Below are 13,626 nucleotides of genomic sequence, written 5' to 3'. Positions count from 1 at the left end.
ACAATTATTTCTGTTAAGCACATGGAAAGGATATTTGTAGCCAGCAAAGGAAGTTGAAGGGAAACAATGCATGCCACTGTCACAAAAGGGAAGGACTTCTTGAGTTGTAAGGTCAACAGCTCAAGGATCTACATATCCCAACAAGAGAAGTGGATTTCCTCCCTTTGAGCCATCACAAGCATTAACAAAAATAGTAAGCAGAGCTCTGGCTTTTCCAGAAGTAAAGCCCTTCTTGTTACTCCATCAGTTCCTGCACCATCATGTGCCATACCCCATTATGAACGGGCCCTTGAAAATCCCACAAGCGATGACAGGCAGAGCAGCTCTGAAAGGAGGCACCATGTCCCATGGGGTAACAGGGCAAACTATTCCCTTCCTGCACTACTTGTTCCAGCTTCTACTCTGTCTTACCTTCCCATTTCCCATTTCTTCCTCTTCAAAGCTTTTTTACTACCTAAATTTCACCTCCCGTCATTTCGGCTTTCTGAACAATACAGGCTATCTGAAAGCTCAGGCTTGTTACAATGCCTGGAAACTTGTCAGGTTTAAAAAAAAGGTGGGTAAGGGGATAATAGAAAAAAAATAAATCAGTTCTGCAGCTCAAAGTAAACAAAAACTTTTTCAAAAAGGAATGAAAGAAAAGAAACCAGCCCAACATTCATATTAAACAAATACTTTACTTGAATATGGACAAGAACATTTGATTACCTTTTCTTCTTAAGGAAATTAGTTTCTAAAAATATTGAGTTTGGACATTTAGAAGTGACATGTTGAACACATGTTCAACATATTTATATTACTTGCTTTTACAGGGAAGTTCTAATGCACTGGGTTTAAAACCAAGTAACTAAAATAGTTCACAAGGAACTTCAGGGTATCACATTAATTTCTGAGATGTGGTTAGCTCCAAGGCATTCAAAAGCACAGCTGTGTTTTGGAAAGCCATTTGAGACCTTACCCAACTAAATATATATTGTTGCCAATATGTACTTCCAGTTTCTACAAAACTGCCATCTAAATTCCCTAATTGTCAATTGTCAACACTGTACAAAAAATAAAAGTGAAACATTTACCCTGAATGCTGCTAAGACCCACAAGCAGCTGCCGAGAATGCCTGGATCTAACAAAATATCTCTCTCTAGTGTAAACTGAGCAGTCCTACCACACAAACCCACTGTCTGTTCAAGTATCTTCTGAAGTAAATCCCTCACTATACCTGTTTAGACATAAAGAGACCTATGCAGAATAAATAGAAGTATTCTAGAAAGTGCTTAGCCTCACAGTTGGTTTGCTTCCCATCATCATGCTTCATTAAACCTAAAGGATTAAGAAACACTGCTGAATCTCTAGATAAAGGCTAGCTGGTAAGGAAACAATTATTTTTCACTAGGGGTTAAAAATTCTACGGCAGCTTGTACAGAAGCGCAGGGCTGCTGTGTTGCTTTCTGGAAAGTACACACTCCGTTAAAATTACAGACAGACAGAAGGGTCACACTCTTATGCCGCAGAATTTTTTTTTAATCCCTTAATAAAGCCCCAGTGGTGACATATAAATGAGCTTGTTACTGGGCAGAAGGGGATGTGTGACTCACAGACTGAGGACTCCCTCCCCCTCTAGCCCTGGCTTCAGTGCTGTGCTTGAGGAGCAAAATCTGCAGAGGGGTTTTGTGTTGGCTGGTGTTAAGGAAGGGGTTTTTTGTTGGCTGGTGCTCAGGAAGGCATTTATTGTTTCTTAGAGACAGCTGAAGGAGGCCATGTGATTTAGACACTCTGACAGTCACTGTGAATTGCTTAATTTGTCAGGATTAGCACAACGCAGCTTCAGGCTGGGGCAAGATATCTATCATCCCCGCTAATCCCCTTTCTGTTGAGTGTACTGTGTAATCACATCTCACAACAGAGGAGAAGACAATATTCTGTGCCACAGGCCTGCCAGCATGACAACCACGGTGCATCTTCCAGGGTGGTGGGCTGTCTCCAGGAACTGCAGATATCTCTAAGTGACAAGTAAAATTCAGTAATTGCAGGCAGGCTGCCTGCAGTATCTCCCATGTGCAAGGCCCCATGATGCCCCAAGCACAAACGTCCTCCACCGTGGCCAGAAAAGCCATTGCATCTGATGAGGAATGGTGTGCAAGATGTCTCAATGCAACTGGAGCAGCAGCTGGCTCAATGCAGCAGGAGCTCAAGCCTTTTCTTTACTATTTTGGGGAATTGTGGCAGCAGAAGAAATGTGCAAAGTAACCTTTAATGGTATTTTGGCTAAAAGGGTCACTAAACTATCATGCTTTTAAGTTGGACTCATTTGTGTGATGAAGTAGTGAAATGAATGAAATGGAAAAGTTTCACCCATTTGGGAAACCCCCACATCTTTTTCTACTGCTCTTAAGGAACCTAAATACAGTACATCAGAGGGCACTCCACTGCTAAGTGGCATTAGTGATAATACCACAAAAAAGTGTCACTTTCATGCTGATATTTGCCTCATACAATCCTCTGCTAATTTCCTTGTTTCCGGTACTGCAAAAGGTGTTCTTTGTTTTATCACCCATTCTTTTTCTAAGACTACACATGATCCTCTCATTCCCCATTTCTTTGTATTTCACCCACAAGAGGAATGTCAAACACAGCATAAATTTCACATTGTGCTCAGTTCCTGTAAAAGTATTTCCTGGTGCTGTAAATGGTTGCATATTTAACTATAAACAAAGACTAATAGCATCATAGGATAAAAGGATAATTTAGGTCGGAAAGTACCTCAACAGGTCATATAGTCCAACTGCTACCCAAAGTAGGGGCAACAATCACTCATTAGGTTACTTTGGGTAATAGTGAATGGTGTAAGCTGGTGGCCAAAGCCCATAAGAACAACACTTGAAATATTATTTCAGTTAAATCCTGGCTCATTTCAGTGAGAGGACCAAATATAAACAATGCACTCTGAAATGGAAATAAAATGTATGTGTGCATGTACAGCCCCTCTCTCCTTCTTACATACTAGAAATTCATCCCCAGCAGTCCCTGAACTGGAGTTTCTAAAAAAGTATCCTGCATCAGATAACAAATAGCACTATCCCTATTCTCCTGGCATCAAAAAGTTAACTACAAACATATCCGTTATCAGAAAACCAGACACATGTAATCAACAGAGTGGAGTATATTCAGCTTCACACACTGTTCACCAAATCTAGGCTCATAATGGATTTGCCTAAACCACCAAAAACAAGCATCCAAAAGCCATCCCATCTCCATGCTGCCCTCTGTTTCTGGTAACAGAAACTCTCAAGTCTAGTTTGGAGAAGGAGGGACCTTGGTTTCTAAGCTTCTCACAAAACATAATAACTATGTATGCATAAGAACTAGACTCTCAATTTTTGGGGAGGGAGGATAGTTTTTAATCTGGTCAGGTTCACGTAAGCACTGCCACTAGTATCTGCTCATATAAAAAAAATAATTTTGCCTTCAGAAAACTTTGATAAGCATAGGACTCTTGAAATGGGAAAATCAGGCATGTAAGTATGCAACTATGGTTACTGAACTTGAGACCTTCCCATCAAAAGTTGTTTCATAGCTCCCACTCATTATGTATTCTTTTAAGTTTTAAAGGTTCTGTGAAGTTTTAAGAAGTCAAACCAAGACCCTCACTTCATTGCCGTAACACAACTCCAGAAAGACAGTAATTGCAAGATGCACAACAGCTCAGCACAGAGTAACTACGGCTACACTCTTGAACAGAACCTGCATCATACTGGTTAAAAATCAATTTGCTCAGTGAACCATCTCCCTCTTTCCACCCTGAATTTGCTTTGTTAATATGAAACCTATTACTAAACCAACTGATTCACAGGAAAGTGATTTGAATCCATAAAAATTAATAAATCAGAATCAAGCCTGAATTTATGAAAGGATTCTTCCACTCTTTCAAAAGACTATTCTCCTCTGAAATCGACAATGCAGCATTTAAACAAGGTCAAACTCCCTCTGCTACAGAATGGGGGATAGGTACTTCATGCTACATAGATGCTACATAGATAGATGCTACAGAAAGGAAGATACTGTAAATGTGAAGATTAGCAGTAGTACTCTACCTCATGGTTAATACGGAAACATGTTTAGTCCCCAAAACAAAGTTGTTGTAAGCATTTTAAGATATGCCGGCTAAAACTAAAACCTCACCTAACTTCTTGACCATTGAAAGAAATAAAGAGAAAAAAAAATATTTGTTTTTGTCCCTGTTATAGCTGTATAGCTATGTAGTTGTGTAGTTGTATAGTTACTCCTGAAAACTCAACAGTAGCAGGACAAGTGACAGCTCACAGAAGTATATCATATACATGAAGTGCAGGCTCTGAAGTAGTACTTTTTCCCCATCACACTACTTACAGATACTTCGCATTTTATTCAAAGGCTCCTTTGAATAAAATGTATTTTCATTTACTTACTACAGAAAAGGTCCTAAGGTAGTTGTTTTTCTTTTAAAGACAAATTTTAAGTTCAAACCCATCTCTTACCCTAACTTCAGGAATCACCACAGTGTTCAGAGGCTTGTCATTGACAGTTGTATCTTTAACTAGCATATATATTCTTTCAGCTTCAGAAAAGCATGAAATTTCGAGTACAACAGCACCTGTAAAGAGGCATCAGAAATATTTTTTACATTTTCTATTATTAGGAAATCAGTATCATCATATCACAGCACAAGTTCACTCAGTTTACTCAGGACATTATTCAGTAAAAGTTACTCTGCAACACTTGCAGTTGCTGGTTATTAGGGAATTGGACTGTTTTGCTCTTTAAGGCTTCCTTCATACCCCTAAACTCACCCCAGATTTTTGTTAAAGCAAAGCAGTTTGAGGACAAGAACTGCAGAACAGACCTGATGCATATTTAAAGACTTCCTTTGGGCTTCAGAAGTATGGCCTATTCCCATACTCTTTTATCGTAACTAACAGGCTGTTCTCATCATGTAAAACTGACAAGGGTGTCAGGTTTCTTTTTGTTTCTCATTATTAAAATTCCAGTAGTTTCATTCATTGACAATATCTCAATAAGAATTATTACAAGCAAAGATTTGGCTTGAGAATCAGTTTAAGATCTTTAAGTCAGCTTAGGTCCTGTGTGGGGAAGCTGCGGAAGAAGGGAAGACAGAAGGGAGAAATAAAAGAAAAAAAAATACTGAGAAGTTAGTCTAAAGTAAGATACTTAGTGAGGAGGAAAACAGGGCAGGACAAGATCAAAGTGCACAATGGACAGCATATGAGATGTAAGCTGGTAACACCATCTGGCTGCAACCAAAAGTGAGAGTCAGGAAGTTAACAGAAACATGAAAATACTCAGAATGCGAAAAAACACAATGAACAACAGAAATCACACACAAGCAGAACCACCTAAAAAACATACGCAGGTAAACTTGGTTAACTGAAGCTGTGACATGAGAAGACTGTCACAAAACCAACTATTTTCCATTGACAAATATGAAAAGGAGAAAGCATATCTGAAAGCTTTATGGTTTTCCTTAGGAAAAGTCAGTATTAACTAGCCATGTGGAGATTGCATCAGTGTTCACATGGATGCTACAGAGAGATTCATTTAGCAGTCATGTGAAAGTTGAGCCTATCTGAAACAAATCAGATATGGACACTTAAATGTACACAAGATACATTTCACGCTTTTAACTTTTCCCAAACACAGATCTCCACCTGACCACTGCATTAAAGCTACACAGAGCCACTGCTGCTCTGGGTCTCAGAAGCCTCATGGCTTCTCCGACCTGCCTGAAATAAAATTTGTACAGCAAAAGCAAAGCAACAGCTCGAAGGATGAATGCAGAGATGAGCATACTGATTTTCTTCAGACTCCCCGCCACTGAACCCCCACTTAGCACGGTGCTAGGAAACAGTGACTGTGAAACAATCCATTGAGTTCAAAACCAGCACCAAATGTTACTATTTTAGAAGTCAAAATAAAGAGCGAGCACCTGAAAGGTTTTTAACCATTCAGTGGTGTTAAAACTATTCAGTTCAAAAGCAACTTTAAAACTCATTTTTACAATGAAATACTGCAGCCTTTTGGTACACCAGGCATGAAGCCAGCCTTCTTTTTTTTTTTTTTTTTTTAATAAGGTAACACTAATCCACTGCTCTTTATAAATACAACATGTTACATTTTACCTGAAGCGCTTTTTCTTATGCAGTAAGACTAACCTACTCTGAGCTTAGGGCCTCTAGTATTAGGCTGCAGTTTTGAAAATAGACATTGTTTGCAAGACTAGAAATCTGAATGCTTACCTTGCGCTTGATAAACATGACTCACAGATACTACATTTGCTGCAAAGAGTGAAAATATAAACACATAAAACCTTGGGTACATTTAGAGTAAATATTTAAAATATTTTTAAAGTTACATAAATATAATGTAAATAAATATTAAAAGTTACACAAATACAGGGAGAACCTCCAGCTAACACTTTCCCACTCCTAAGTTTACTTTGCAAGTTCGAAAAGCTAAACTGACTTTCATGAACAGTGACTATGACTTCTTTCTGACATTTAAAATTTAATTCCTCTTGAAGTTACATAAACGATTGGGAAAAATGCTTCATTTCCTGAAACAAAGTGTGACGCATTCCTGACACTGTTTATAGAACACACTGGTTGAAAGAAGATTATGCAAAATCAATTAGACTTCTTAGAAAAAGAATAATTAATTCTTTTCATTGAGTACTTGCCCATATGTGTGTGCACACTGCTCATACTTCTCTGTGACTAGGCACAGAGCTCATCAACAACATGAAGGAGAGCCCACGCAAAAAATGTCAGATGTTAAGAAAGGCAAGGAACACTCATGCACAGGGAATTAAACCACACTGCCATAATCTGAATGGTGTAAGGTATGTACTGTTCACTTCTAAAAAGTGATGTTTTTTCACTAAAAACAATAAATGGTGTGGTTACATATAACTCAAGTAATGTAATAATAATTCTGTGAATAATGAGCTGTCACATCTCTGATGTAACCACCAGCATGTTAAAATCGGTAGTAAAGTCCCCTGTTGAGAGTACAATGCAGACTGATTTTTCAAATAAGGCAGAAAACGTTAAGAAAAAAATAATAAAAAGGAGTTATACATGCTACTACATTTTATTCTGTACAAGTGAATATATCCCAAAATGCACCTGTTTACTTACTTTTGATAGCTAACTCATCCTTGAGAATATTTGTGTATTCTTCAGGGGAAAGCTGAGGTGGAAGGCCACCAACAAATAAATTTACTCGCACAATGGATTTACTGTTTTCCACAATGTAAAATCTTGTTTGATTCATCTGACGTATTGACGTCTACCAAAACAAAGAAAAATAAATGAAGTGACATTTGGCAAAAAGATGCTATGAAACAAAATCCCAAACAGTTCTGAACTTAGCAATCATGTCCTCTACACCTAGAGAATATTATGAACAGAAACAAAATTCAGTCCAAGTATTTAGCTTCTCAACAGATGACCCAGCTACAAGGGTAACTGATTACTTGCTTTTTCTGTAAGAAAGGGGACTGCCTATTGCTTTTTAAAAAGGGTCATGTTTCTTTTTCAGCTTTACCTTTCTGATGTCCTTGAGTCTGTTAAGAATCAGCTCCTGATTGTCCAAGACCATGCGCTGAACTAGAGACAGCAAAAACATTAACCATGTTTGAAAGCACTGTAAGTTATTATCGGGTTCAATTAAATAAAAAACAATATAAAAAAATTAGGGAAAAATCACAACTCTGCATACAACGAACATTTACATAAAGGACAATGCAGACCTGAACTACTACTGTTTATTCAACAGAAAAAACACATATGTGCTTTGCACAGTCTGATTTTATTCACAGTTATTAAAACACCACCCTCCCTTAAAAAAAGGCAGAAACAACTCAAAGCCACACAAAAGACAAGAAGTACTTCAGGAACAACCTAACTGTTTGACATAAGACTTTAAAACTACATTCCCTGACAACTACAGTAATAACGAACTTCTGTATTTTATTAAAATATTAAAACAATCGTAACAACTTCTAGCTAAAGTGAAGTTATAAATGATGCTTTAGAACAGAGTACCAGAAACTAACCAAGGTAAGACATTCACAAGGCTACAATAACCTTATAAAACAACTTAGTGGTAATGCTCACAAAGAAAGCGAAGTATCATGCCAGGATTTGAACTACAAAGATATTTACTCAGGTGTGGCCAGGGCATCATCAGACTACTTCAGTGGCTTTATTTATCTCTCCATGCAGCCTTACAAATAACGAAGCACAAAGGAATGTGAACTTGGAGAACACCAGCTCAGTTCCTGCAGGACCACAGACTTGTTGAGCAATGCTAGACTGTGTATTTCTGTACTTGGACTATCTCAGGACTCAAATTTGCTCTTTTGGGGGCAGTGTTAGGGGGGAAAGAGGAGAGAAGGAAGGGAGCCAGCTGAACTTTACAATTAATCTTTACTAAATAACTGCAGCTAAGAAAACTATGTCAGTTAAAGGCAGCTCCCCAAAACAGGGCTCTTTGCCGAAGTTTCAATACTCACCAGAAACCACTAATAAACATTTATATGATGATGAAGAAAGAGAAGGAAACCATATTTCCACAGGACACACAAGAACGAAAAGAAGCAACATCACTTCTGATCAAGTATTTTCAACATGATGGTGAAGTTTCATTTGTGAAGGCATTTATTCTAAAAAATTGACTATGACCACGTTAAAAGGGGGAAAAAGAGCTAGATGTGTCTTTGGCCAATGCTCCTTCACTTACCTTGCTTACTGCCCATAAGCACTTCCACCAATATGAAATTCTGGAGGCGCTCGGTCTGCCAAAAGATACAACATATAAATGTAGTTTCTGAATGAAATATAATTTTGCCAGATGTTTACATTAATGTTATATTATACGCTATGCACACAGAGCATGGAAAAGTAAATGTTTTTACATCAACTATGATGTTATTCCTTCTAAGCCACTCCTCCCGAGCCAGGAATAATCTTAAACACTGAGCCTACCCCCACATGGCGTCAGGCTCCTGTGCCCTTAACTACACTGGCATCCTTGAGCCCCATGGTGAAGTGGCACCTGTAAAGCACAGGTAACTCTACTCCCCTTCAGTGACCAGCAGCTCAACTAGGGTATTTCCAGAGTGTCTTTCCAGAGACAGCATGCACGACTGGGAATGAACCTGGTCTTTGAGAAGATGGCCCAGGAACCAGGCTTGGCAAAAGCAGGCTGACCGGTCCTCATCTCCTGGGGCACTCCACGAGCACTGATGGAACAAACCCCTCTTCACATGTGCCACAGTCCCTTCTCCAAACGAGAGTGCCAGGGACCACCCGAGATCCCTTGCAGACAGATGAGGAAAGCTGGCACAGCTAAAAGTTGAGCCATTTACTAGGACTGCTACAACCCTGGAAACGTGACACTCAGGACTGAGGAAGTCTCTTAATTTTTGGCCTCGAGACTCAGTGGGCAGATGATCTTGCTTTACATGTCATGAACCGGAGTGTTAAAAGCCTCACCTGCTAACATTTGCTTTGCCTGAAATTTCATGAGTGTGACTTGGAGAGGATCTTCAGCACAGACAAACTCTGGATATTAAAAAGAAATTTCCTGTATCTATCTTCATACAGAAGAAGGAGGAAGCCCTTTAAAAAACTATCAGTATCAGAGAAATTGCAATTGAGCCAGTGAATTCAGTCTCTTACAGTGTAAAACTAGCTTCCCAAATACAAAGATGCGAAGATCTTTCCCAGAGTACCTATCCTGTTTGACTGCGGCTTTTTCCAGATGAGACAAAGACTCCAGACAAGGTTTTCAAAGTTTTGTTAAAAGGTCTGCAGCATTTGGGGGAAAAGACTGAAATCAAATGCTAGAACCATACTACGGCGGAAAATTAGCTCCATGCATTAGATAGCTGTGTACACCTAGACAGAGATCTGCAATTATCACCTACTGCAGACAGTCCACATGCATGTTCCTAAATACCCTGTATATAACAGGTGGTGGTTGCCCTGTGTGAGCATGGCTGTTCCCTGGAACAGCTGAAGTGTGCTGATCTGCTGGTGTGCTGACGAGCCCCAACTGCTGAATGAAACGTGCACGCTGCAGCTTCATGCCTCCACACCTGTGTGGCTGCCTAAGACTGCCAGTGTTTTGGCACACTTGCAAATTCTAACGTGTTTCCTAAAAGTCATGCTATCTTGGCAGCAACTGTATGAAAGACAGGCAAACTGAAAGGGGATCATCTTCCAGGGAAAACATGCATCCACAAGATTACAAGATGTACACAGTAATTTCCAATGAGGTGGGAAGGAAGGCAGATGGTAAAGAACACGGGTGCTGTTCAGCCTTGAGAACTACAAAGATACTGCTCACCGCTGTAAGGAGACAATTCATGCAGCAAAAGCTCAATTAGAGTTCAAGCTGGCCAGGACTGTGAAGAACAATAGAAGGGGGTTTTTAAAATATGTTACCAACAAAAGGCAAATGAGAAATAACGTTGGTGTGTTGCTTGACAAGGTCAGTCACCTCACAAATAGGGATGCAGACAAAGTGGCAACATTTAATGCCTTCTTTTGCCTCTGTCTTTAATACCAACAATGGGCCCTGGGACCACCAAAGCCCTGTGTTGGAAGACTGTGACTGGGGGGATGACAAACTCCTAGTCAACCCTGACCTTGTTCAAGACTTCCTGCTCCAGCTGGTTGTGCATACATCTATGGAGCCTGATGGGATTCATCCCAGAGTACTGAAAAAGCTGGCTGATGCTACGGCAGGACCTCTCTCTGTTATTTTTCAGGGGTCCTGGGAGTCTGGACAGGTCCAAGTCAACTGGAATCTGGCAAGTGTAGACCCAGTTTTCAAGAACGGTAAGAAGGAAGACCCTGGTAGTTACAGGCCTGTCAGTTTCACTTCAGTGCCTGGTAAAATTATGGAGAAGGTTATTCTGGGAATTACTGAAAAACATTTGAGAGACAATGCAGTCATTGGTCGCTGCATGGGTTCACAAGGGGAACGTTCCACATAACCAACTTCCTTTTACGCCAAGGCCACCCACCTAATCGACCAAGGGAAGCCAGTGGATATGGTGGTTTTGGATTTTAGCAAAGCTTTTGATACCATCTCTCACAGCATCCTTCTGGATAAAAATTCCAGCACACAGCTAGTTAAATCCACAACACGTTGGGTGAGCAACTGGCTCAGAAGGTCAAAGACTGGCAGCCAGTCACCAGCAGGGTCCCCAAGGACTCAATTTTACAGCCAGTGCTCTTTAATGCCTTTATAAATGCTCTGGACACAGGAACTGAATTTGCATTAAGGAAGTTTGCCGGTGACACTAAACTAGGAGGAGCTGTGGACTCCTTGAGGGTAGGGAGGCCTTAGAGAGATGTGGATAGGCTATCACCAACTGTATGAACTTTAACAAGAGAAAGTGCTGGATTCTCCACCTGAGATGGAGTAATCCTGGTTATAAATACACACTAGGGAATTACAGGCTGGAGACCAGCCTGTGGAAAGAAATCTGAGGGTTTGGGTTGATGGCAAGTTGAATATGAGTCAACAGTATGTCCTGACAACCAAAAGGACCAGCTGTCCTGGGGGGCATCAAGCCCAGCACAGCTAGATGGTCTAGGGAGGTGATTGTCCCGCTCTACACTGCACTGGTACAGCCCCACCTTGAGTCCTGAGTGCAGTTTTGGGTGCCTCAGTATACAGAGGACATAAAACTATTAGTGCACCCAGAGGAAGGCAACCAAAATGGTAAAAGGCTTCAAGCGCAAGACTTAGGAGGAGCAGCTGAGGTCACTCTGTCTGTTCAGCCTGGAGAAGAGGAGGCTGAGGGGTGACTTCACTGCACCCTACAGCTTCCTCTAGGGGGGCAGCGGAGGGGAGGTGCTGATCTGCTCCCTCTGGGGACCAGAGGTAGGACTCGAGGAAAAGGAATGAAGCTGCGTCGGGGAAAGTTCACATGAGACATTAGGAAAAGGTTTGTCACTGAGGGCATGCTTGGGCACTGGAACAGGCTCTGCAGGGAAGTGGTCACGGCATCAAGCCTGTCAGAGTTCAAGGAGCATCTGGACAATGCCCTTAGTCACACAGTTCAGTTTTAGGTAGTCCTGCAAGGAGTGGGCAGTGGGACTCAATGATCCTTATGGCTCCCTTCCAACTTGAGATTCTGTGATTTTATGTTTTCCTATGCAGAGCAGCGTGAAGAAGTAGAAGACAAGCACAATCGTCCTTAACAGTGAATGCCAGTTTCCCAACAAGGTAAAATGTGCCCCTGTTGAAGGGCTCACCGAGAAAGCTTTAAACTGGATTGGAAGGGGGAAGGGAGTAAAACCAAGCTCATCAGAAATGAGCCTGGGGGTGGCATGCCAGGGCTGCAGGAGAGATCGATAGCACAGCTGAAGTCTATCTATGCCAATGCCCAAAGCATGGGCAACAAACAGGAGAGGCTGGAAGCCACTGTGCAGCAGGAAGACTATGACATTATCGCTGTCACAGAAACACGGTGGGATTACTTTCATGACTGGAGTGCTGCAGTGGGCGGCTGCAAACTCTTCAGAAGGGCCAGGCAAGGGAGGAGAGGCGGTGGGGTAGCTCTGTGTGTCAGGGAAAGTTTCGACTGCCTAGAGCTGAATGATGGTGACAGTAGGGTTGAGTGGTTATGGGTAAGGATCAGGGGAAGGGCCAACAAGGTGGATACCCTGGTGGGAGTCTGTTATAGACCACCCAACCAGCATGAAGAGGCAGACAAAACATTCTACAAGCAGCTGGGAGAAGTCTCATGACCACTAGCCCTTGTTCTTGTGGGGGACTTCAACCTACCAGGTGTCTGCTAGAAACAACAGAGCAGAGAGGAAACAGTCTGCGGGGTTCCTGGGGTGTGTGGAAGACAACTTACTGGCATAGCTGGGCAGGGAGCCAGCCAGGGAGATGCCCCGCTGGACCTGCTGTTTGTGAACAGGGAAGGACTGGTGGGCAATGTGGTGGTCAGAGGACATCTTGGGCATAGCGATCATGAGATGCTGAGAGTTTTCAATTCTCAGAGAAGGAGGGGGGGGGGTCAGCAGAACCGTTACCTTGGACTTCTGGAGGGCCAGCTTTGGCCCATTTAAGAACCCGGTTGACAGAGTCCCTTCAAAGATAGTTCTGAAGGGCCAAGAGGTCCAGGAAGGCTGGACATTCTTCAAGACTGAAGTCTTAAAGGCGCAGGATCAGCCATCTCCATGTGCTGACAGCCAAGGCAGTGGGGGAGAAGGCCGGCCTGGCTGAACAGAGAGCTTTGGCTGGGACTCAGGGAGGGAAGAGAGAGTTTAACATCTCTGGAAGAAGGAGCAGGCAACTGTGGAGGACTGTAAGGAAACTGTGGAGAACTACAAGGAAGTCACAAGGTTGTACAGCCAGAAGATCAGAGAGGCGAAAGCCCAGCTAGAGCTCAGGCTGGCCACTGCTGTAAAAGATGTCAAAAAGTGTTTTTACAAATACATTAGAAACAAAAGGAGGGCCAAGGATGATCTTCATCCTTTATTTGATGGGGGGAAGGAGGGGGAGGGGAGGAACACTGCCACAAAGGGTGAGGGGAAGGCTGCAGTA

General features: G+C 41.8%; 1 protein-coding gene across 2 annotated transcripts in view; it reads right to left on the bottom strand.

Annotated features, from left to right (window-relative positions):
- The window catches only part of DGKQ (diacylglycerol kinase theta), a 109,110-nt gene that overhangs the window by 25,266 nt on the left and 70,218 nt on the right, over nucleotides 1-13,626 (bottom strand). For both annotated transcript variants that reach the window (XM_055699517.1, XM_027811788.2), the window contains exons 11-15: nucleotides 8,794-8,848; nucleotides 7,597-7,658; nucleotides 7,188-7,338; nucleotides 6,288-6,326; nucleotides 4,512-4,627 (exon numbers count right to left, since the gene is read on the bottom strand). In XM_055699517.1, coding sequence (XP_055555492.1) covers nucleotides 4,512-4,627; nucleotides 6,288-6,326; nucleotides 7,188-7,338; nucleotides 7,597-7,658; nucleotides 8,794-8,848 — 423 coding nt within the window. The remainder of the gene's footprint in view (nucleotides 1-4,511; nucleotides 4,628-6,287; nucleotides 6,327-7,187; nucleotides 7,339-7,596; nucleotides 7,659-8,793; nucleotides 8,849-13,626) is intronic.

The sequence above is a fragment of the Falco cherrug genome, chromosome Z (assembly GCF_023634085.1).
Source record: "Falco cherrug isolate bFalChe1 chromosome Z, bFalChe1.pri, whole genome shotgun sequence".
In the NCBI taxonomy this organism is placed as follows: Eukaryota; Metazoa; Chordata; class Aves; order Falconiformes; family Falconidae; genus Falco; species Falco cherrug.
This window is presented reverse-complemented; position numbering and strand designations above follow the sequence as displayed.